The sequence below is a fragment of the Balearica regulorum genome, chromosome 5 (genome assembly GCF_011004875.1).
Source record: "Balearica regulorum gibbericeps isolate bBalReg1 chromosome 5, bBalReg1.pri, whole genome shotgun sequence".
Lineage (NCBI taxonomy): Eukaryota > Metazoa > Chordata > Aves > Gruiformes > Gruidae > Balearica > Balearica regulorum.
The window spans coordinates 23,185,068-23,211,061 of NC_046188.1; the positions used below are offsets into that span (position 1 = coordinate 23,185,068).

The 25,994-nt window shown below is 37.4% G+C and overlaps 1 protein-coding gene across 7 annotated transcripts in view; it reads left to right on the forward strand.

The window, feature by feature from the left end:
• The first annotated feature begins 1,011 nt into the window (after positions 1–1,011).
• CEP128 (centrosomal protein 128) overlaps positions 1,012–25,994 on the forward strand; it is a 133,904-nt gene continuing 108,921 nt past the window's right edge. For 4 of the 7 annotated variants that reach the window (XM_075753783.1, XM_075753782.1, XM_075753781.1 and 1 more), the window contains exons 1-7: positions 1,012–1,080; positions 6,050–6,210; positions 7,651–7,737; positions 11,358–11,484; positions 12,425–12,546; positions 15,002–15,093; positions 15,838–15,910. In XM_075753783.1, coding sequence (XP_075609898.1) covers positions 6,064–6,210; positions 7,651–7,737; positions 11,358–11,484; positions 12,425–12,546; positions 15,002–15,093; positions 15,838–15,910 — 648 coding nt within the window. In that variant the 5' untranslated portion in view covers positions 1,012–1,080; positions 6,050–6,063. Of the gene's footprint in view, positions 1,081–6,049; positions 6,211–7,650; positions 7,738–11,357; positions 11,485–12,424; positions 12,547–15,001; positions 15,094–15,837; positions 15,911–25,994 lie in introns of those variants that run through there. The other 3 variants (XM_075753778.1, XM_075753784.1, XM_075753785.1) reach the window with 3 other exon arrangements.

The window sequence follows — 25,994 nt, forward strand, 5'->3', positions numbered from 1 at the left end:
GAATCCATTACCTGGGCTGTTGGTTGATGCTGCTAGTGTGGGGGACCCTAACTCATTCCTGAAGTGTGTTGCAATCATATGGCATGCAAGCATGCCTGCTGCATTAGAGACTTGTGAGTGAGTAAATGAAAGAGTCTTGCAGGATAGGAATGAAGTTAGGCAGTATGGATCATCAGCCATGCTTTATTACTGTGCTCAAAGGCCCTGAAGTGGATCCCAGAGGTAATACAGCCATACTTGTATTAAAAAACCCAACCCACTGTGTTTACCTTAGGCTTGAGTCCTCACCTACAGGTGATTTGCAGCCAAATATTCCAGTGATTATAGGACTATTGCAAGTTCTGCCCAAGTTTCAGAGGCCCAGGCAATGTCTCCTGTGATTACTCACAGCACTCTTTATCCCTTTCCTCTCTTCAAGGCCAGTCAGTGTAACAGTCCGTAACATGTGGTCAGTTTTACTGCACACAAGTATCACCCTTACAACATTTGTGAATAGGGAGATGCTTGGCTTAAAGAAACAAGAAAAATTCAAGAGATAGGAATGGAGAAATCACCCTTGTAAGAAACAATTGTTTCAAGCAGCTCACGCACTCCTTTTCCCAGTGGATCAGCCAGTTGTCCACTCTCCTCATAAGCGGAATATACACACTTGCTTTACCAGGGCAACAGCTTTTGTTTCTGCTCTTCATGTTTATTTAGCTGTAGTGTCTGTAAACAAAATGTGTATTCTGTAAAGGTTTACCTTTTAAAAATTTCTGTAAGGACCAGTGTACGTGAGCGACTTCCCGTCACCGCCCACACGCCGCGGCCTCTGAGTGACCAACGGACTCCCCGCAGGGCGGGGCCTGGCCTTCCGTTGCCGCTCTTGCCGGCGCGCGCGACTCGGCGTAGTCGGCGTCCCTACCGCAAAGTCTCTCGGGAGTTGAAGTCTTCCACGCGGTCTTCCTCGTGGCCGGCCGGTCGCTCGTGGACTACCTGTCCCATAGAGCCTTGCGGGGGGGGGCCCGGCTCCCGGAAGGCGGCTCTGGCAGCCGGTGGCAGGGCGGCTAGTTCAAGTTGCCATAGCGGCGAGGTGAGGAGGTGCGTGGGGTTGTTGGGCGTGCCCGGGGAAGCGGTCGGCTTCGCCTCGGGGAGGGGGCCGTTCCCCCGCAGCTGCTGTGCGGTGAGGGCTGGGGGGCGCGGGAACGGCAGAGTCCGGGGGGCTGCGGCCAGAGTGGCGTGCGGGAAGGGGCTTCGCTGCCGCTCGGAGCTGCCCGGGCGCGGAGCGCCGCGGGAGAGCGGGCGCTGAGGTGAGTTGCGCCGGGCGGCGCGGCAGCCGGGAGCTGCGGCGGGAGGAGCGGGGTGCGGCGGCCGCGGGGTTACCCGTGAGCCGCGGTGCCCGCGGGCCTGGCGGATGCCCGGCCGTCGGCGTGCCTGGCGCTGCTCTGGGATTGTCCCGCTGCCGCCGGGGCTTTCGTGGTCCTGTCCTGGGCAAAAAGTCCAGGAGGCCGGAGGCTCTCAGAGGTGAGGTCAGGTGTTAGCAACGTTCGATGCACGACGTCCCGTGCACGACGGGAGGAGGATGTGCAGAGGGAGTTAGTTGAGCTTAACTTGTGAACAGTATGAAGGAACCGTTTTATGTCGTGGTGCTGAAGAGTGCTGGGAACAATAAAATGTGGTACTGGTGCCTGAGAGCACGATGGTGAAATGTCACCATGTTGGATCACCTGCCTGGCTTTTTGAAAATTTCTCGTGGCTCAATTAGAAGTGTCGAAGTAAAGGGCCTTTCAGGTGTCACGTTATACCATTCTAGAATGGCTATTGAATTATTCTGTCATGCTCAGTCTTAATATAAGGCTTCAAACATGCCTTTAGCACTAGGTTACCTAGTGATACATTAGTCTGCTTGGAGCTAAACAAATTACAACACTTGAGAAGAAATTGGGTATTGTATACAGAGTTCATCTTTTGCTTACTTGAGCTGGAGAAATTGCTGTTGAGACTGTCAGCTGTACTTCAGGCTTGCTTTACCCTGTGGATGTCTTAACAAGAGAGTCTTCAGTGAGACTGAAATGCCCTATTTTTTACAGGGAAGGAAAATACTGAGCATTGATGTTGTTCCTCAGTGCAAGAAAGGTTATAATCCATTTGGGTAGCCTAAAAACCAGTAAAAGACAAATGATTCTCACTGTCAAGTAGGTTATATCATGATGTGATGAACTCAATCTAGGTTTTTGGAAAAAGTGATAGTAAGCTTTTTTTGTGTGTTTAAATTGCATGCAGAATATTTGTACAGATTTCTACTTCATGATTTATTTTTTTTAAATCTAAAACAAAACTTCTGTAACTTCTTTAAAAATGAGGATGTTGCTTTATATGAAACAAAACTTCAACTTAAAAGTACTTATGGTTCCTCTTAGGTTGCTCATGAGAACAAAGAGGAATGCTACTTAACCATAAATAGAAATTTTCTTCAGACAAAATGTCGTCCTGTGTCTAGCATTTTCTTTTAGGTTTACTTTGTTTACTAGCCTGTCTTCAGTGCTTTGGCCAGTAAGTATCTTAATGAGCCTGGTTTTGGACAGCTGAAAGCAAACCCATTAATCTTTTCTGCTGTAAATCTTAATTTCTCTTTTGTTTTCTCCAGTGTCATAGCTTTTCAGTAGTTGGGGCCCTTATGGTTGAAACACTTTCAAAACAATGTTTTCATCGATAACTGATATTTTTCATTAATTTTTATCAGTGCCCGTCTCTTTTCTGACATTACAAGTTACCATACTTGTCTAACTAGAGGTACGTGTAGGGTCGTGGGCCCACTCTCAAAAGAGTTTCAGAAACTTTTAAGAATTTACTTCCCATCAGCTGAGATGTAATAACTAACCTCTGGAATTCTGCTGGCTTATGTCATTTCGTCTGGAAATGAGTTAAAACACTTTCTGTCATTTGAATGTTCTTACATGTCTCGTTGTTCTTAATTTGTCTGTCTACTCAGGTATCCTTAAAAAGCCCTCTTTCACTAATGTGATATTGATAATGTAAGTGATGTTGGTTTTGGGTCCCCAGCTTCTAGAAAGAAATGTGATGTGGTGGAATTAAGAGTTAAGCTAATATTTCACTTGGAGCCGTTCAACTTAAAGACAAGCTATATCAATTGCATAATGTAAGGTTAGTTTTCTAGCTCTTATGGGATACTTCTGTGCAGTATTCTACAGAGTAAATCCAAAATATGCTTTTCTGCCCAGTTTGGGAGGAAAAGAGAACTTGCTTCCTTTGAAACTGTGAATGGAGTTCTGAAGAATCTAAGTTGCTAAAACATTTACTATGACTTTGTAGTTGAGATGATATATGACAGATACAGATCTTCAAGCATTTGCTATGATCGTTAAAAATGAAATGTGTTGTGACTGTAAGAAAAAGAGTTAGGCAAACTATGCTGGTACATAGGTCCATGAGTAGATAAAGACTAGATTACTGAGTTTCTGATCCCCAATAAGGCTGATCTTGTGCTTAATTCTTAGTATGGCCATTAATAGTGTCTCCCCTTTACTTGGTGTCTTTAAGATATTTTCATAAAATGCTTTGAAACTGAAAACCTTTGTTAAGCTTGGAGGAAATTGATCACTGAATCAGTTGCTTATTGGGTTTTGAGTGATTGTGCTGCTTTTCATGCTTGGTAAAATCAGAAAGAGATGTTTTAGCCCAGATAAGTGACACTGCAGTTACAGAAGGAATTAAAATTACTCTACAATGGGTGGTGCCAAACTTGTTTGAGAGAAGTCTCATTTCATGCTTCTCGATGATACCTGTGGTCTGCGTGCTGGAATGTGGATCTTGCTGATGTCTGTATGAGGTTTTAGTAAAGATCAAGGGGAAAATACAGCTTGATGTAGTAAGGTGCAGGACAGAGTTAATTGTTTGTGGGGTTTTTTTTGTACTGAATTATGGTGAAAATCAACATCATCCCATGTTGTTATTTCTGCTGGTGTTTTATTTCTTTTATTTTTCTCTGTATTTGAAAATATCCCATATTTCCTGTTTCCCAGTGCTCAGTGTTTATGCTTTCTCAACCTCGTTTAGACTTCACTTCAGCTGACTGGAGTGAGAGGCACTGGAACAGTGAATTCTGATATTGGTAGTAAAAATGTGCTTTAGTGAGATAAGGGGATGGAAGATGAGATAAATTCATCACAGCAGAAAATGTAAGGAATATTGGTGTACTTGAGCACAGACTGAGTACATTGATTTACTCTCCTTTCATGTTTCTATTCAAGTCTGGGGGACACAAATTTATAACCTTTTAAAAAATAAATATAAGGCTCTGGAAAAACATCGAGTTGCCTCTATATATAAATACAATATAAGAATTGAATCTCATCCATGGTTTCTTTAGGAAACTTCAGCTCTAATGGATAGGAGAATGTCACCTTTACTGTGTCATTTTTGTGTTGACTACAGGACCAAAGGAAGTTCAAGAGTTTGCCAATCTATTTTTTCTTCCCCAAAGTAGGCCTAGACTGTCTCTTCCAACAGATGCTGTTAACACAGATCTTATGGTGGTGATTCCTTGATCTTTAGGCAAACTGCTGCAATGTGTAATAGTTTAAGAAAAAAATTTCTATCTTACCTACCTTTTGAGAGTTGTCATTTTAATTAGTTACTATGTGACTTTACTATACTAGTCATAGCTGTCTGCAGCTTTTAATAATTTCTTTTCCCATGTCTGATTATTGTTACCCTATTTTCCTTCTTCTACCTTGCCATTCTCAAGACTCAGCAATCCCCATTCTTTCTTCTGCCTCAAGTAAATTTTTAATTCTAGTCGAGTGGTTTGCCTCCCCCTAGCACCAACATAGTAATCTGAGTTATGTTGAATTAACGTTGGAAAAATAAATAATATTTCATAATTTACAAAATTACCCATATTTTTACATCTTGGATAGTGCTAGGTTTTTCTTTCTAGAGCATAACATTGTTGATGCATATTCAACTTAAAATACTAAAGCTCTTGAATAGCCTTTTTTTTCTCCCTCTTTCTCATACCAATTTCTCTTTTCCTTGCTGTATTTCTCCAGTTGGAAAAATAGTGTCAGCTGTGAATTTAATAAACATATTATATTGCATTATCAGGTCATTTAATGAAAATATATAGTTGATTTACTCTAGATTCTCACTTGATACCTCTTTCCAATTTGATACTTATGTTAATTGCTCTATGAATTCTGATACTGACCCAGTTTTGCTTCCATTTTAGGAAAGCTTAATTTTGTTCATGTTTCTTTAGCTTACTTTAGTGAGTGTCATCTGTGTCCAAGGTTTTAAAAGAAAAAAAAAGTGACCTCTATAGCTTCTTCCCTGTTTAACAAAGTTAGTTGCTCATTACTGGATCATTTGATTTAATATAAATGGATGGATTGCATTATTTTTTTTTGAGAACAGATCTTTTGTTGGAAACTTAAATTGTCTATTTTAATTTTTTCCACAGATTTAAGTTGATTAGTCTATAACTTCTTGGCCACAGTTTTCTTTCCTTTAAGACATTGCATTTGCCTTCTTCCATAATATCTCCAATTCTCCTTGAGTCATTAAGATACTGGTTCTTAGACTTGCTTCAGACAGTTAGTTACTTGGGGTTATTTGTCTTAGTTGGCCCTGGCCAATCTGACTCCATCTTAACAAGTAGCACGAGACAAAGGCAAATGGCTCTGCAGACCAGAATGATTGATAAAGCCACGATGTCTCCACTGTATGTTTTGGGGGGAGAATTTGCTTTGGGCTATGGTCTTATCCTGGGTACTGAACACTTAGAAGTAGTGAGAGTGCATATTTTGATTTAGTTGTCTCCTAATGGGCTCTGCCTCTTGCATCTTGGCACTGCTGCATGGTATGAACATCATAACTGAGGAAGAGTTGGAAGATCTCCTTCAAAAGTATATCCTGCTGACCTGAACCAGAAAGGCTAATGTAAATGTAGTCTGAGTCGAAGTCACTTTGTGAATATTGTGGAAGTCAGAGACTGTTTGGTTACAATCAGGATTTAACATTCACTACTTTTTCTGGTCTTCCTGCCTAGGTTTCAAGATACTAATGGCAGATTCATCCAGTGATTCAGACAACTTTCTTAGGGGTCGAATAGGAAGGCGGCCACCTTTGAGAGCATCCCACAGCAGAGCTCGGAACTACGGTGCTGAAGAAGTTACAGAGAAGATCCATACTTTAGCAAGCACTTTACAGGTTGTTTACAAAATACGGTTTTAAAGTATTTACAGAGTCTGCATTTCTGTAACGTGGGGTCAAATTGTCACTTCTGAAGTTGTGGGAAATATTGTACTGATGGGAAACATTGCTTTCTGTGCAAACCAAAAAGGTTTTGGGATTTTGATCGTATTGCTTTTGAGCTGAAAGTATGTGGGTTGTTACACTTTTATAGAGCCGTTATTTCAGACAGTAATAGAATGTTGTTAGAAACAATGATGTGTTTGGTAATACTGTTTATAAAGTTAGCAAAGTGAATAATGCCAAATAAACTTTGTCAGATTCTCACAAGAGGCATTAAATTTTGTAGCAAAAAGTTCCAGCCCTATCTTTGTTGCCTTGTACTGTGCAAAATTTCCCAGTTCCTGATAAATATGTAAATATGTAGGTAGTCAATTCCCTCGTGATAGAGCTTACAATTCAAATATTTTGTAGATATGGAATGGCACAGTGAGAAACAGTATTTGTAAACTTGTAAGAGATCCATACCTGAGAAGGAAAAAGTGTTGTTCTAATTCCTGTTTCTTCAGTGGAGGCAGCGGAGGAAATCTCTGAATCTGTTTTGCAAGTGGGAGGAGACATTTAGCTATCTTGACGCCATTTACTGCTTGAGAAGTCATTCCCACTCTTCTCTAGCTGACAGTTCTGAATACCTATACTGAGTGGGCTTATATATTATCACCTGTATTGAAGTATTGTGGGGCTGGCAATGTTGTGTGTTTTGTTTTTTCTTTTTTTGTTTTAAATATGTGAGAAAAGAAAAATCTATTTAGAATGCTGAATTTAAACTTCAAAACTTGTTAGCTGGAAAATAGTCATCAAGCTAGACGAGAGATGTAATCTGACTTTTTTTTTTTTTTTTTTTTTAAAGGGACTCTTTGGTATTGTCCTGTTTCTGTCAAATCTCTTTCTAGCTGCTTTTCTGTAATTCTGATTTTAAGCTAATTGCTTTTTGTGGACTGCTTTTCAGCAGATCTGCCATCTAATCCAGTTCATCATCTGGTCAGAGAGTGCTCATGCAGAAACCTTACCTAATGTGTTGATCTTCAAAAACTGGTTATTTCTCAGTTAACATTACCTGCCTGTAAAACAGAATTAAGTTAAGATCTTTGGGTTAAAAAGGTTTTTCTAGAGTGGCTGAAACTTATAAAACTTTGTATTTGAAGCTGAGGCCTTACTGTTGTACTGTAAATGATAGCGTGGGGTTTTGTTTGCGGTTTTTTTTTTTTCTACTTCCCTTTAGCCATGCTGTACGTCTTCAGATTTTGGTTACTTGAATAGGATTTTGAATGCTTAGATCCTTTAAAGAGCACTTATGTTATCAATTTACTCTTACAAACCAAGAATAATAAAAGCAGCAGTAACGTTTGATTAGGGGATGTTTCTGTTTTGACTTTTCTTCCTCAAACTTTTTTTAAGGATACCAACAGAAATCTAAGACATGTTGACCGTTTGCTAGGACAATACAGAGAATACAACAAGGAGCAAACTGAAGCAATAGCAACTGTGAGCAACTTTCAGTTTATCTTAACTTCTTAAATCTTTTCTGCTAATAGCATTCATAGCTGAAAACCTGCTAGTAATGGACAGAATATATCAAGAGTTAAGTAGATGTGAACAGAAACTTTTTGTATTTATTTGAGCAATCTAAATTAAGCTATAGTAATATGTTATAAAATGAAACTCTGGCAGGTTTTGCAGCTTCGTTACTTTTCTGGTTTATAAGCACCAAATAGATTGTTATGTTATGATACTATGCCAAGTACAAGGTGCATAGCTGAAATAGAGTATTAGGGAACATATTTCTTTTGCATGAAAAAGTGATAAGATAAAAGCTGAATTACAGCAGGGAATGAGATTGTGATCATACTGGTGTAGGTTTTTTCCCTGTCATTCTACAACAGCTTCTGAATCTGTTGACCAGCTTTCTGTAAATTGCAGAAGGGGTGAAGCTCTCATAAATATCAAGCTTGTACAAGTTTGAAACCAGGTGTCTAGACAAAGTAAAACAAATCAGTGCTGGGAGGGCGAGAGAGGTTTATAACTTGGTTACAAACAAACTGCAGCAGGTGCTGCCTTGAAACAGATACACATGAGATGTAGGAATATTTTGGATGTAGGGGTAGAGAGAAAGAGAGAAAAAGCAAATATGTAGCAAAGAAGGCTTGCTTTCTTCAGACAGCTTGCTTTCTAAATCAATATGCACAAGCTCTGCATGGAAGTAACAGAGTAAGCCTCTTGTTAGGGAAAGGAAAGGTGAACCTTTAGAAATTGATGTTTTGTGGACTGTCAAATAAAGATGTGACAAAAGTAACATATATGCCTCTATTTTTTTTCTTCTGTTTGAATGCTGTTTGTGTCTTTGTAAGGTCTGCTTAGGTATTTGTGGAATTTCTGGTGGGCATTGGAACCATTTAAGGATGTCTGTTTTTAACAAATGCTGATACTAAATGTAGTTCAACATGGTTATTCTGGAAAGATTTTCTATTAGGAAACATCAAGGTGAGTGAGACATCACTCAAATTTAGTTTTGACTTAATCAGTTCTTCTTAGTCATGCTAGGTAGCTTTTCATTACAGCTCAAGTAGGGGAGAAATCTACAGAGACTCTAACGATCTCCTGCTTGAGCTTTAAATAATAGAGTAAAATCAGTCTTATTAGTAAAGATGTTTCTCTGAGTTCCTGTTCCCTTTCTGAAGTGAAAGTTTCTACTTGCATAAAATAGACATATGTATTTGGTACGTGGGAAGAAGCATCTGGGATCTGGAAGCAGTGAATCTGTTTTCCTTCTATAATAAATATTTTAAAAAAAACTTGAATAAATTTCTCATTTGGATGGTGATGTGTTGTGGTTTTTTGTGGTTTTTTTTTTTCCACAATGATAGTCGGTCAAGCATTTCAACCATATTAGTCAAGATTGTTTATCTAAGAATATTTTACATCAAATGGAATATATGTTTAGGTTCTGTCAGTTATGCTGAATATTGTAATATCTGACTCTTGAATTCTTTGTGATCTTTTCCTTAAAAAGACTTTCTTTAGACGATTGTATAGCATATTTCCATTTAGGAATTGATGACTGTTGGGCTGCTGAGGAGCTATTTTCCGTTCTGATTTATAAATCAGTCTCACTACACCACTTAGAGGTGCCCGGTGTCTGCTTGCCAATGACTGCAAACCCTGCTGTGGAACTTACAGGGTCAGGAAGGTTTGCTGCTGAGAACTTTATTTCATTGTTGCTATTGTTGATTCTCTAGTGGTGGGAACGTTGTACTCTCCATATGTGCTCTGTTTCAGAGCAATGTTATTCTCCTCCTGGCTTCACTGTTGGTCTGTGATTTTGTTATGTCTCTGGAGGACAAGAACAGCAGAGAAAAGGTTCTGTTCTGCTCTTTGGCTGGGGAGGAGGAGGAGAGAGGGAGAAGAGAATATTTTGGGCTGTTTTGGTTTTTTGTGTGTGTTTTTTTTCCTCATGTGAGGCTTTTGAGAGGTTTAAAAGTAATTAGCCTTTGAGAGAGATCTCTTGTGGTTTTTTTTTTTTAATTTTATTTTTTCTGATGCACTGATGTTTGTCTCAAAAAAGAAATGGGAAAGGACTGAAATGTTAGGTACTGTTTGATGCGTTTAAAACAGCTTATAGATGAGGTGTTGAGGAATGAAATCGTGATTGGTAAATACTAAGGATATTCTATTCAAATTTGTGGGTTTTAATATCTCTGTTCTACTCTCACTAGCAGCTCTTCATTCTTTTAAGAATTGTTTTTTAAAAGAACACAAATACTTTAAAATATAACAATATTGATAATGTAAATTATAACTCAAAATTTTTAAACAATTTTTTGGCTGTTGTTCTCTTCCAAAGAAACAGACTGAAGAATAAGGTTGTTAATTCGGGACACTGTTGTGGTTCTTTGTTTAAAAAATAAAAATAATTTTAAAAATTCACCACGCTGGTTTCATGTAGAAAGGATGAAAAGGAGTGCTGTAAAGCTAAAGCATACAAACTGAGCACTTATCTTGCATTTTTAATAGGGCAATAAAAACTCTGAATTAAGCTAAGTCTTTGACAGAGTCAGGTTAGATTTGAAAACTGAGTTATTGCTGTTTGTTCTTTGATCCCGTGGCATTTTCTTTTTTTTTAAGTTTTAGCCTTTTGAATACAAAAGTGATCTTTTGTTGTATACATGCATTGTTGTATCTTTTTCCCCAAGTAGCCTCTGTCTTTTTGAGAAAGCCTTAGAAAATCCTTAAGGTTTTTGGTTTGAGAGTTTCTTAGTGGTAATGAAGTTGTTTTAATAATACCATATAATGAAAACATAATACTTTAAAAAGAACCTAAACAAGCATTGGAAGATTTAGAAAAGATTTAGCATTTTATGCTTTGGGAAAAAAAGTGCCTCTCAGAGAGAGATCCAACATAGTCAGTATAATTATGCAAGAATAAAGCAGCAATTTAACCACGGTGTACAAGCCTCTGTTAGGGAAAGGAAAGGTGAACCTTTAGAAGTTGATGTTTTGTGGACTGTCAAATAAAGATGTGACAAAAGCAAGTGGCTAAGAACCAAAGTTAGCAAATGCAATCTTGGAGATTAAGACACAAATTTGAAAAACGAGGAACTTATTTAGGAATATAATTAGATCTGAACTCTTAAGTTTGTAATAGCTGCCTTTTTCTGGAAGTGTAACTGCTAAAAGTAGGATTTGATGAAAGCTGCTTAGTGAAATTTGATAGCCATGTGTCAAACTGATTCCAGGTAGGGCTGTTAGAAAAATTCCAATTAAAAAAAAAATTCTTTGAAGTTGTTTTCTGAATTTTGCAGGGCTGGCAAATAGGTCTTCTTTTGGTTGTAGGAGACATATTTTTCTTTTGAGTTTTTCTGGTGTGTTGCACCAGTATTTTAAGAAACTTGATATTTGAAGCTGCCAGTGTTGGAAACATGTTTTACTGTAGTTATGGGAATATGACATACAAGATGTTGAAGAAAAGCTGTTATTAATTCATAGCTATACTTGGCTTAAAAATAGTTTTGATTCTCCTAATGACTTTTTTTGCAAAATAGTATTTTACATGCATGGATTTTATGTAGTCTGTGTTCATATTTCAGTAAATTGTAATTTCTCTACAGTTAAAAGAAACATTGGAACAGTCTATAGGTCAATTAAGGAGGCAACGATTAACCCGAAACTCTGGAATGAGAAGTTCTTCTCTCTCAAGCTTATACCCTAGTGATCTGGATGGAGAAGGAGTGTCAGGTAAAATACTTAAGGTGCTTGAGTAGACATAAATTATGTCATATAGCTGTTGTATGGAAAGAGGAAATTAAGAAGGAAAATGTGTTAAAGATAGTGGCATGAAAAGTCATAATTGGTTACTTCAAAGAAATTCAGTTTAGAAATTTGGGAGACCTGCATTGTTATGCAGTTCCTATAGCTTTCTATTACATAGTCTTTTCTGTTGATATCCCGAGAGATCTAAATGAAATGCCGATTCTTTCAGTAGAGAAAATTCCTTGTCCGCTGCATGAGTTGTAGGTACATACAAATTAAAGCTACATACAAAAGATATTGCAACTTCTGATACTTACTTCACAGCAAAAAGAAAAGTTAAATTTTAAATGCATAAGATTATGCATGTGTGGATGAAATCATGTAAGGCTCAGTGGAAAAGGAAAAACTGAACTAATGTATAACCTACAGAAAATAATTATGTCTTGTACATCTCTCTGAAAATTCATTACATTTTAGGGAAGGGTGTATTTGGGAGGAGTATTCCTCCTAGAAGTAGTATTTAATGTATTTTAGAAGAAAGCTCTAAAACTTTCATTTTTCTAATGTAAAAGCTGTGAAGTACTATAGTTTGAAGCTATAATAGATCCAGGTGAAGGAAAAGTTGTTGCTTAAATAAAATTTGAGGTAAAAATTACCTGTTCCTTGGAGGAACAAAGGAAACCTCTTTCTTACCTATCACATACATTTATTCCAGAAATATTTAAATTGAAGAAGAATCCTGAAAAGAGCTAAACAAGAAGTATGCTTGTGCATTTTATGTAACTTCAGTAGTTGTTTTGTCTGTAATATGGGCTATAAGGATATTGGTGAGAGGAAACACATGTTTTTTGTGAAGCAAAATAAAAAATTTCCTGTATGAAGTTTTATCTTCCTACTTATTTTTTTAATCTCTTATCTCATAAAGGGAACCACCACTTCCTGCCTACTTCTCCTCTCAGGGATTATGGAGACTCACAGAGCAATAAACATCGAAGGTCTAGATCTGCAAGTGTTCGATTTGTCAATGAGGCAGATAATTTGGACCAGGTACAAAGCACTAATGGGAGTTGCTTCCCCAAACAGGCAATATGTGGTCACCGGGCTTTTTGCTTTTACATCAGATAAGGTTATTCTGATGATGGCAGCTAAGAATGTTTCAGCTATGGAGTGTGCTTCCAATGTTATGTGCCAATCTTCATTAGGCAGTCACCTCATATCTGTCAATGTTATGAAGTTTCATGCAGATCTATCATTATACAGAAAAAGATGCAGATAGAAGTGGTATCAAAAGGAATGTATGAAAATAATCTCTGTACTTTTTAGGCCACATGTAAGAAAATCACATAATCAGAGATGGTATTTCAAACATCTACCTACATGCTGAAATCCAGTGTGACTCTAAAGGGGATTGTTCTACTTTAGTTAATGGCATAGGATCTTAGTGTTTTTGCTGTTTACTTCAGTGTAGCCTGGATTGATTCTGAGCCAGCTAGTTCTCCATCTTAATTCTAAGTCTGGCCTGTGAGTGGGGTAATTTGACCCTGAACTTAAGGCAGATGATGCGAGGAAGAGACAATGTGTATGGCACTGGTAATTTTCATACCCCTTAACTTGTGTCTACCTGCAGACTTTTCAGAAAAAAACTAAATTAATTACTTTAATGGATAAGATTATAGGCTTTCTATATCCTACAGGTAGAGAGATTTCAGTACCTGTTTTTGCTTTTTTAGATGGAGTGGCTAGACCTCCATGAGTGAATCTTGCGTGGACTAACTTGTACAGGAGAAATGTGTTATAACTAACATTAGAGCAGCTGATTGTAAGGTGTTCATGTTGAATTTATTAAATCAGTCTCAACTTCCATATAATTAATTTTAAATTCAACCACAGTAGATTCTCTCAGTTGACTTTTTGGGATGTCAGAGTGCTACAGAAATTCCTAGACTTCTATTTAACCCTGTTTCATTGTCCTTCCAGTCTACTTCTCCCCCCATTCCTTCCTCCCCCAAGGTTAATATGGAGCATAATCCTTGGAAGGAAATAATGTTATATGGAAATCTTTCCTCCTAAGCTTCCAAAAAGCCTAGTACTATTTTAAACTACTTCTAAATATTCTGTAAATATTTTAGGAATTTTATTCAAGGGAGTTCCTGCAATGCATACGAAATTCCTAGTTTATATTAAGTAACTATGTAAGCAAATAGCTTTTTTTCCTGTTTTGATGATAACTGCTGGTTTATTCCTTATTCTTGCTTTTCAGTGAGTGAATATGGCTTTACTCAATCATTAACTATTGTGTAAAAGCAGCATAGTGCTTTGAGGAATGATGAACTAGAAGTAGTCATTGATCATGACCATAGGTAGAAACAGGGGCAAAGATAAAGCAGTACTGCTTAACTAAAGCTGTGGCTTTTTCTTCTTTCTGTAACCACAGTCCCTAGAAGCTGATTGCTTCTAGCTAAAGTAATTTTCCAGCTGAATGGACTTTTAACACATTTGAGTCCCTTTCTTTCTTAGGCTGATACATTCTGAAAATATGCTCTGTTTTTGAAAGTCTCTTGGGTTGGGTTGAAATTTCTAGTTAGTCACAAAGGGGAGATGGTAATGCCTGTGTGTTAATGTTGAGAACAATCAGCTGGGCTGTGGAAGATCCAGGTTTAAGTCTTGGGCATAGAACAAGGGTATATTATAAACCAGGGTTTTTCATAATGGTGGTACTGGCCACTGAGCTGTTGACAGCAGTAGGCTGAATTAGGATCAGTTAACTGTCACGTTTTGTCCCATAAAGGATGGATGACCTGTTACTTTTTTTTATTTGCTCCCTTGAAAACTTTGACTATAAATTGGGGGCCTGCTGAATGGGGGAAATGGGAAGTTTTACAGAAAAAAATAGATGTGGTAGTTCTTGTTTCTTTTCCCAAACTCTGAAAAAAGCATTCTAGTTGAGTATGTAAAGTCTTGGGCAAGGTAAAATACCTTTCCTCAGTGCTGTGATAGTTCCTGAATACATCATAATGTTCTGCTTAGTCACTTCCAATTTCATATGCCATCTTTTTATAGTCATATATATAGCTGGGCAGAACTTTGTTTCACTTAAACTAGCATTTATTAGCAGGAAATGTGTCTCTCCTGACTTGACCTGTTCAGGTCTTTCAACTTGCTTTGCACTAGGTTAAAAAGATGATGCACTGTCAGGTAACTGAAATGACCAAGCTCTGAACCATAGGGAAAAAACATAGTTGGGAAACTTGGTTTAGTAAATAATGTGCTGAAAATTGAACTTCAGTGAGCAAGTGTTGAGTAGGGTTGATCAAATAGAAGCATGCAAGCCTCATCTACTCATCCAGACTCCTCTGCAATTCATGGAATTTTTTTATTTTGTGGATTATTTTTATCTGCTTTATTTTAAAAAGTATGTGTGTGTGTGTGTATATATATATATAAATATCACAGGAAAAAAGGTTCCCAAACTTTGGCTTAATTTGTGTACTTTAATTTACAGCTGCATTCTTTCCACCAGTCTCTTCGAGATCTCAGTAGTGAACAAGTTCGCCTAGGAGATGACATCAGTCGGGAGCTTTCAAGAAGAAATCGGTATGAACAGAATATAGCTCCATGTGAAGAATAGTGTGGAAAATAATTGTTATGCTTTTAACTAATTCTTAAACTCCTTTGTTCTTTTGTATTAAAAATAATTCTGGGGAGAGTGGGGGATTGCACAACATGTAGATGAAAGCAGTATTATGAACTGCTTGTCCCATGTCATTTCGTGCAGTATTCCTAAATGTAAATACACCCGTCAATTCTGATTTGTATAGTATATGTGGCTTCCTCCCCTTTTTTATATATGGACAAAACAACAAGGACATGGGAATTTCTTTTATTACAATTTTGTTCCTTGTGTATTCTTACTACTGGACTCTCTTGAGGGCAAGCTCTCATGCAGGCCATAATGGTTTTGTTTTTTTTAAAGTACATACTGTCTCAACATATGGTGCTTTGTCTAGTAGCAATAACAGGAATTTGTCCACTAATTCCTAGTAGGAGCTAGTACTGTTTAAAAAGACTGTGTAGACATGTTCATAATTTTGTATTTGTTAACCTGATACCTAGCCTTTCAAACTAGATGCTCTGTTATCTTCAGTTGAGCAATGGAAATGCTTTTTATCGTGAATTTTCTACTTGAGACTGGTCCCTAACTACGCTAGGAATTTAGAATCTGTAGAACACATTGAAGTAGCATAAAAATCCAGAAGATTGTTGCTGCTGAAAATTATCATAGTTGATATTTAGGTTTTGTACTCTGTAATATTGTCTTACCTATATTTTTCTATAAAGGACTGATGCTGAATTAAGAAAGACTCTAGAAGAATTGTCTGAAAAGCTCACTGAGTCCCAAAGACAAGAAACGGTGAGTGTGACTAACATGGAAAGCTGGTTTATATTTAGTATCCTAAGCAGGATGTAGGCTTCTAATTTAATGTGTGTGTTGGTAGTCAGTACCACATATTAGTACATATATCTGAACGCGATCTCATCTAGGCAACTATAGATTGTTACGATGTTACCCTTCGATACTGAACTCAGCAAGGCAAGTTTTATATTTGTTACTTTTTTAAAGTGTGTATGTAGTGACTTTTTCAAACTTCATGGTCTTCAAGAAAACTTCTTTTTAACTTTGAATATTGGTTTGAATGCTATAGTACTTGTTGATGATGCTTTTTGAAAGATACAAGCTTTCCCATCTTACGATGATGAATAATATTGTTTCCTCTTCCTCCCTCCCTCCCTGCCCTTTTCAATCTTTATCATCCATACAGCATAACAGGAGAAGTCTTTCTGGGCTGCACTCTTCTCTGGAGGCTTTGTGACAAATGTAACAATTAGGCAGTATCTTCTTTTTTGCCTCCTGTATCTGCTGGAAGCAGACTAACTGCAGTCTATATCACTTAAATATGAATGAGATCTGCTATTGAGGTGGAAGTCAAACAGCGTGTTGCTGTAGGAACAAGAGAAGCTGACAATCTCCCCAGTAGTTAGGAGGAGAAAACCCTGTAGGTCGTTCTTGACATGTAAGATTTGAGTGATGCTTAGTGTAAGTATTAATGTGGTACTTGTAGCAATGCTGACTTTTCAGAGCAAATGTTGTATGTCTATATTTTTCCATAGGTGATTCATCTTGCCCTAAAATTGCATGAATTGGTACTAAATGCTCTGTCAAAAGCTTTAGTGATGCGTTTGTCACTGATAACAATATTAGAGACTTGTAGAATCACAGAATGATTTGGGTTGGAAGGGACCTTAAAGATATCTAGTTCCAACCCCCCTGCCATGGACAGGGATACCCTCCACTAGACTGGGTTGCCCAAAGCTCCATCCAACCTGGCCTTGAACACTGCCAGGGATGGGATATCCACAGCTTGTAAACATGTACCCAGGGATGGGGTATCCATGCCCTTGTAAACAGTCCCTCTCCAGCTTTCCTGTAGGCCCCCTTCAGGTACTGGAAGGCTGCTATAAGATCTCCCCAGAGCCTTCTCTTCTCCAGGCTGAACAGCCTCAACTCTCTCAACCTGTCCTCACAGGAGAGGTGCTCCAGCCCTCTGATCATCTTTGTGGCCTGCTCTGGACTCACTCCAACAAGTCCACATCCTTCTTATGTTGGGGGCCCCCAGAGCTGGACGCAGTATTCCAGAGAGGAGTAGAGGGGCGGAATCACTTTCCTTGACCTGCTGGTCACATTTCTTTTGATGCAGACCAGGATATGGTTGGCTTTGAGGGCTGCAAGTGCATGTTGCTGGCTCATGTTGAGCTTCTCATCCCCCAACACCCCCAAGTCCTTTTCCTCAGGGCTACTCTCAATCTATTCTCTGCCCAGCCTTTCTCTGTGCTTGGGATTGCCCCGACCCATGTGCAGGACCTTGCACTTGACCTTGTTGAACTTCATGAGGTTTGCACAATATTGTATGTAGTATTGTTGGCACAGACCACTTGTTGACACCAGTAGACTTAACTGTAGTTGTGTAAGTTCTTGTCTCTAGATGAAGTTGGACAGGGATTCAAGAGACTATAATCTATCAGTACCAGTTATATGCTTGCTATGATAGAATCCATTAGTGGAGGAAGGCTTGTCATGTCTGCCTTCCTAGAAAAATCTAACAAGCTGTCTTTGTTAGAATGTTAGCTCTGCTTTCTCCTAATAGCCTGATAGGATAAAATAAGCTTATCTGATAAAGAATTCTTGATGCTTGCAAAACTCTAGGGTTTTTCTTGTTGTGGCCTACTTCTCAGTATAGTTCATTTTTTTTTTTTCTCTTTCATGTACCAGAAAATTAACAAACTCAGTAAGTTTTAACCAAGATGGTTCTGGAGACAGTAGCTGCTGCAGCTGGCTGCACTACAAGTGTTCAATGCCTTTGAGAGAAACAAACCTTCCTCCTCAATCATCTGGAATGCGGGCAGCCGCTGTCTTTTCATTAATGGATGAAATAACAAGCTCTTTGTGACCTCCTATAGTAGGATTTCAGGATTTGAGATTGAATGTTACAACTTTTGACACAAGAGAAGCAAAAAATGAGATATGCAAAGTGTAACAAAGAAGGCTTCTGTGGTTTGTTAATGGTAAGGGCAATACCAGAATAAGTCTCTTAGTTGAGAGAGAACATTATCATCTGATAAACCTATGAAAGCTAAGTGTTTAATGACATTCTTTAAGTGAAGACACAAACACTGCAGTGAGATGGTTTTCATGTGTAGGACTAGTAAGACTTCAGCTGGAATATTCTGCTCATTGGTGCTTATTATCTTTAGGAAGAACACTGGTCAAATGGAGAGAAGACCAGAAACAGGAGAGGAAATAAAAGAAAAGGGAAGGGGGGAATAAAAAAGGCCACTCATTCAAAGACTTTCTTGAAAGGTTAAAACAATTGCTGGGGTTCGATTTGAAGAAGAAATATGTAGTTAGGAAAGATCTAGCCACGTATGATGAATGGTCAATAAGTGAATGTGTAGTGAACAATATTAGAATAGAAAGGCATGTAATGATAATTCTGCACAATAATAGTCTAATCACTTGTGGCTTGGGAGCTTCTGTACTTAGCAATCCCTCTGTGGATTTCTTCTCTGGAACTTGACCAGTATTTGTTATGGCTTGCATATCTTTATCATCTTACTTGTCCTATAGCAAGGAGTTCTCCAGATGATTACGTGATGTGAGAGGTGTTGCCACTTTTGTGGTGGTTTGGTTTTTTTCTGTTTTATGTGTGGGTTTGTTTGGTATCTTTTGATTGGTGTGTTTTGTGGGGTTTTTTGTTGTTGGCGTTGTTGTTGTAGCTTTTTTTAATCAAACTGCTTTTTCATCCCTAATTTTCATTGGAGGAGGTTGTTCAGTTTCTTCAGAGGCTTTTCAGAGGATTCCCTTTCTCTTCAAGCTGAAGAATTCTGACATGCTTAATCACTCATTGTATCCAGGCAATTCCACACCACTGAAAAAGCCTAGCAGTAGCAACATTCTGCACTGTTTCTTTACCTGTGTTCTCTGATACTATGTGTGGATCCTTTGCCCTCGTTCAAAGTGTAATGATGAGGCTGGCAGAATGGGTGTGATGAAGTAAATGCAAAAGAGGGGAATTTAGTATGGACATTAAGACTAAAAATAACTACTGGTGAGTATAGCAAAGCACAAGATTAGGGAGCATGTAGAAACTGTGGTCTGTTACAACTGTAGATTTTTGAGATCCTTTAGTACCTATCTGTATTCAGGAATTCCTCTAATGAGAGTATTTAATTCAGAATTGATTTCTTATTGGTGAAGGTGAGTTGGGTAGGAGGAAATACTTTTTTCGTCACACCTTCCTTATGCAAAATTGTGCAGGAACTTTTGTCCTTAGTGCCTTTATCACTTAGCTTTGGAGGGTTTGTTTATCACCTCCAACATTGCCATTCTTATATATGTATTCTACTGTATGATTCTTGGTGATAAATTGTCAGCTTGAAATATTGATTATTTGACAGAATGAATCCATGGTAGAAACATTGTTTTCAGTTCAGTGTCCTTCAGTCACCATTTCTGTAGGGACATATATCTAAATTCTTACAGTTGTACTGTTCAGTATATTCAGTGCTGTTTGAAAATTGCCTGTATATAGATGTGTGGTGATACTAGTCTAGTCACTACAGTTGTTCTTGGTCACTAGTTCAGAATTTATTTTTTAGAGATTATGATTCTTAGAGCCTTTCTGATGCTGAATCTGAATACGTTGAGCCACGCAACACAATCAATGCACATTAATTTTACTTTTAAAGGGAGCATTTTCCACCCCAGTATAAAATCCAGCGGACATCTGAGGTGGTGACACAGGTATAGTTGGATGCCTACTTCAAATCAAGCACTCTCCATGGCCTTGTACTTGAGAATCTATGTGTGGTTTTGGTATAAAGACTGCAGGTTCTACAACTTTCTCTATATCAAAATCTCTTATCTAGACGTTTTGTGAGATTCTTTTTTCTTGAACAGTTTGGATGTTTGCTAGAGGAATGTCCGTAGAAGCCTATAAGCAATTGAAAGAATGTTTACTTGCTTTATGGTTATACAAGATAGCCCTCTTGGCTATTGTGTTACAATCTCCTGATATGGAAGAACATCCCAAACAGCACAAAAATCTGATCTTTATGCATAAAAAGCAACTGCACTGAAGCACAGATTTGTTCAAATTAAGTAGATGCTTAATTGAGATGGTGCCACTGGAAGTTTAGTGTAGGCTGTGTCTGTGGGAAAAAGACAGTAATGTCAAGTGAAATGGGTCTCACAGAGTTAATGTGATTACGATATCAGAGAGCCAGGATTATCATCAGATAAGGAACTGTCCTTCGGAAGATTTGATGTTAGGGATTTTGGCACTGCACAGGTGACTTGTAAAATTCACACATGATCACTTGCCATGAGGGAAAAGTTCAACAATATTTAAAGTGACATCTGTGAAAAGTTTGCTATTTTTGTGTGTTTTAATACTTCTGTTTCAAGTCTGCATTGATGATAAAATAGGTCATATCAAAAATCTGTTGAAGTAGATTTCAGTCAGCAGGACTTGTGCACTAGAAATAACAGTGGAAAGCTGAAAAACAGGAGAGAAATTGAAGAAGTAGGATGCTGCTTTTTGTAGATCAAGCATCCATCATCTTCCACAAGATTATATTTACTGTATGACTTAAATGTCACCCAGGTTTTAAGCAGAACATTCTATTATTTGTGTTTAATTCATGTGGGGTGAACTTTTTGATAGCCTAATCCATTTCCATAGATTTTGCTGCTACCTGAAAGGCTTATGCAGAGACACAACTCTTAGTGTTGTGATTATCATTCAGGTAGTCTGTGTTGCTAAAAATGCATCCTTGAAATCACATTCTAAGATGTTGTGAATGCAATAATTTAGTACTAGCATTTCATGTTGTTATGTGAAACCTCTATATTCTTTGTACCATTCTTCAATGAATCACTTGTCTACGCTAAGGCTTTTGATAAGATCCAGAGGACAAAATATATATTCTTATGGTAGAAATGTTGTCCTGAGTCAGGGTCATTTGGGATAAAGGAAGAGAAGTGAGTTTAGAGTTTCTTCTGCATGTACTAATTAATGAATTAACACTTAACTGCTTCTAACTTTTTTTTTTATCCCTATTGTTGTGTGTCTCGGGCTGTGTGACAAACTGAGGAAGGTCAGACAGGTTACAAAAACAGGGAACATAATTCTTGTGGGAGATAATGTCTGTACCAGCACAGACTGGGTAAATGTTATGAGAACTATGTTTTTAGGTGATGCATTATAAACAGAAATGCTCCAGGAAAAAAACCAACCAAACAACAAAACAACAGTTATTTGTTATATAAATACGAGTCCTGTGCATGGCTCTTAATCTGTGAAATATTCACCTTGTAACAATGACCAAAACAAACTTACATTTTGCATCCCTACTGGAGCAAAAAAGTTAAACCTCTTAGGATAATGTTTGGTTTCTAGAAGAGTTGTGCAAAAATAAAGCAGCTTCTTAGAAAAATGTTAGGATGAAGAGTATAGGTATTTCCAGACAATGTGGAAATGATCTGAATCTACTGTAGTAGTGACTTTAAATAAATGCATTAAAAGACATGAGAGAGATCAAATGATAGCTGATGTAACTACATAAGGTAAAAAGGAGTCCTTCAAAAGTTATAGCTGAATGATAGAAGTAGAAAGGTTAGATAAACTTCAGCAGTTAAATATAAAATTGCTGTAACAGAGGTTTTAAAAAAAAAAAAAAGTTGACAAAAAGTTATACGCACTGATAAACCCTGTTTAATACTAGGCAAAAAGATGATCAAACCTGAAAGAGTGTTCAGGGGAGAGAAGATCTGTGGACAGGATGGGAGAAAGAATATACTGGGTTTTTTGCATCCGTCTTCACCAGGGAGACTGTTAGCAGGTTGCAATATAGAAATACATCAGAAGATTGGCCTCAGATTCGGAGGGACCCTTGTTAGGAATTCTGCTATTCCGTACCATAAATGACAAATAATTTGGAAAATGTGGTGATAAGCGACCCAGCTTGTGATAGTGTGATGATGCTAAATTTTCCAAAATGGAGAAGGTAAGTTTACTGCATTCCAGGAAGTCTTATTGCTAAACACTGCTGGGACATGAATGTGGTGTAGCTGCTCTTCCAGAGAACGCAGAGCAAGCCACAAGGGATGGTACTTGCTTCTTTTACACTGTTGCAAGGTGCAACATAATAAAGCCTAATTTGCTATGGACTTGCGTGCTCTCTGCCGCCTTTTCCCAGTCTACTCCCTTACTACTTGAATGCTTTTGGGTTTGCATCATCCTACAAAAACTTATATTGTATCCTGGTTATCTAAATCCTTGTACAAGAACTTTCATATTCTTCCCATCTTATGCTTCCTTGCATACTTCTTCAAAGTCCCACTTTCTTTACGTCATTCTGACTTCACTGCTAGCTTTATTTTCTTGTACTTCCAACCTAATACTTTTTAGAATGCTAAATAGGCTAAGCCTTAATTTCAGACTAAATGCATGTATTTTGCTGACAGCCAAAACAAAGGAATAAAGACTGAGTTCTCCTTGTTTCCCTAAATGGGGTATTTATACAATCACCTCTGTCTAGGATCTTATTTTCTTGAAACACCTCACAAAGTCAATGTATTTGACAGCTCTGTACCACTGAATGTTTGAATCTATTGGCCAATTTCAGCTGAGTTTTGGGGACACTAGGAAATGAGGAGCACAAATGAAAGACCATAATCTCCTAAGTATTGTTCTTTATAAACTAGGCTAAAAGTAGTGTTTATGAGGCTGCGTTTTTTTAATCCTCTTTTTCAGGATTAATGCTAATTTAATGTTTCATAGTAAGCATTTTGTCTACCAGAAAATACTTTTTTTCCTGAAGAAATGTTAACCAATATGGTACCTATTTCTTTATCCTAAAACAAGTTTCTTTAACTTAGTAGTGAACCATTCTGTATGTCAAGCTCTTGCATTAAAAAAAAAAAAATCAACAAAAAGTTGATGGAAAAAATGATTGCTTTAAGGAACCGATTTGCTCATAGGGTAAGGTTTGTTCTTTGTTTACTATGCCTTTTGTTATTTTATACATATCTGGAATAGTTTGTGAGGTTGCAATTTTTTTTAATGAAATGACTCATTACATGCAGAAGAAAGTTCAGTCTTTGGAGGAAATGAGAGTTGGGCAAATGTTCAAACATGTTCTATGCAAATCCTCTTGAAAGGTTGACAACAAAATATAGGAAGTACAGCAATATATCTATTTGGCTGAATTAGAAGCTCTGCATTTACTTCAGACACAAGGAGAAAGAATGCAGAAAGTGGAAACTAAATTAGATTAATAAGAACAGTCATAAAAAATAATGTGGATATAAGAGAGTGGCCATGGTGGTAGATAATAAGATGCATCAACAAAGACACATGATGATTCACTTGTAAATGCATCACTGCTCCTCAGGGAGGCCAAAGCAATTGGTCTCTTCCTTGCAGAAGCGGGGAAACTACTGACACAGTAAGCCAAGAAAGTTGATTCCTGTTTAATACCTTTTTAACACTGGTTTTTAACACTAACCTTGCCAACAAGTTAAGCTGCATGTTAGTGACCAGCAATGGGGGCGTAAGACCTCAGCTTAAAACGCTGGGGGTGGAAGGAAGACACGTAAAATATTTTGAAATAACCTGGTGCAGATTAGCTGAGAAACTGAACTGTTTGAAATGATTTTACGATCACTAATGGCTGTTTTGGAGTATTCATGAACAACTGTGGGCATGAGTTAGAAAAAATGTTATTGGAATACTGAAAAAGGGAAATCTTGAAAAAGAAGAAAATAGACTGATTATTCTTCCAGAACTTGTTCACTCTCAGATGTTTACAAATCAAGCAACTTAAGTAGCAGGCAACACAGATTTGTCAAAAATTACTCTTTTATCATAGAAGGAATTTACAAGCATGAAGCAGTAGTTTCCTATATCTTGTTGCAATTTTTTGAGGGTTTTTTAGATAGAATTTCTTATACTGTTCTAATAAGCTTTTTCAGTAAATATACTAAAACTGAATATAATGTAGAATAAACATGCAACTGTACAGACACCTGTGTAGTTAGTAAACTGTTCACTGTTAAAATTAGAGGACTTAGTGAAGTCAATTTTATGTGTTGGTATTCTTGATCTAATTCTCTCTGAATTTTTTTTATTAATAGTCTAGAGATGCTTGTCACGTTTGCAGATGGACTTCAGATATATTGGAAAACAGAACTGAAATCCAGTATCCAGTCTTGGATGTGGCTTAGAGGATAGAAGAAAGTTAATAGATGTAAAATTCAGCAAAGACGACTAAAATTGTACTTTAGAAAAACCAGGTCATTTTAGGGGCAATGGAATGAATTGTCCAGGGAGGCTGTGAAAGTTTTCTGCGAATGTTTTTAAGCAGGTTAGATAGGCTTGTAGAAAAATTATATAGATATAAAAGGTCATGTGCGTAGCCAGACAGTAAGTTTGCAAGCCTTTGAAGTCTCTTCCAGACTCCTCTTCATGCTCTGTGCACAGAGAATATGAGCTAATGATATACTATATATGCTAACTATAGTTTCTTGTTAGAGGTTTTTTTCCAATAAGTAGCATCAAAATGTTTAGTTGTTTGTTTTGATTGGTTTTTGTGTTTTGGTTGGGTTTTTTAAAGATGATTATGTCTGTGCCTCTGAAATTTCCGTGCACCTGACAAGTACAACAAATGCATCTTTTTCAGTACCTTGTTAGAAATAACAGTTGTGTTCTTGGAGGGAGTTGGAAAAAGTCAGAGGCGAGGCAAATCGCTTGATATCTTGTAGTTAGTAAAATGTTATTTTCTTACTCATTCTGCATTAGTGATAATTTACAATGAAATCTGAAGGTAGTAATCTGAAGCTTGCCTAGTGCTGCCTCATGTCATGTCATCTGCTGTGCGTGAGGTGAACTAGACCCGCGTCAGTGAGGAAGTTACTGACCTCTCCTTTTACATGTCTTCTCTGGGAGTGATATTACTTTTGGATCTTTTGTCAAGTCTAAATTATACATTTTCTTTCTTAGTAGTTTTAGTGTTCTCTTGCTTAACTTCACTTGAAAAAGATGTGTGAGAGTGTTTCTGAAGACAGAAACTTGTAGCCAACATTTTTTTTTAAATGTAAAAATATGAATTTGTTTCATTTGTGTACTTTATATCTGGAGAAAAGGATGACAGATATTTCCCAGTTTTCAGCAAAGATATGACAAGTTTAATGACAAAGTGTTATTTTCTGTTTCTGCTACATAGTATCATTGTTTCTGTTAGCTGGAGTATTTTGTAAATTATTAGAAGTAACACTAAGTAGTAGTTGTCAAAACAAATGCAAACATTGTGATGTGGTCCTTATTTTTTGTGCATTAGTTTTTAGTAAGTAATTATTCTGGATTTTGACTGCAGAGCTTTCACAACTTACATGAAATTGCGTGATTTGATGCAGTACACTTTTTTTGAGCATCTCCTGATGGTTTTAAGAGAAAATACAAAATTCAACATTGTAAGCTGACTATTCATCTGGCTGCGCAAACAAGAAATGTTTTCAAACTGATGCATTCTGTTGTACAGAAAAAGACTTTTTCATTCTTTAAACCTGATGTACTTGTGAAGCCCAGAATATAAATGTAACCTTAGTTATGTTTCTGTTGCTACACAACTGTATTGCTCATGTTAAAATTTTCTAACCACCCATATGCCTAATGCTAGTAGAAGCGTGCTTAATGGTGAAATACAGATGAGAACTTGTTCCCCTCCATGTACATCCGAAACTAGTAGCTGAATGGTGTTTTAAGTCTTTCTCTTTTTATCTAAATACCATTTGGTACTAAATACATTGGTTTCTAGTGATTGTTAAAAATAATTAGTTTTAAGGTAGGGAGGAAATGATACATAAATACTTTCCTTGC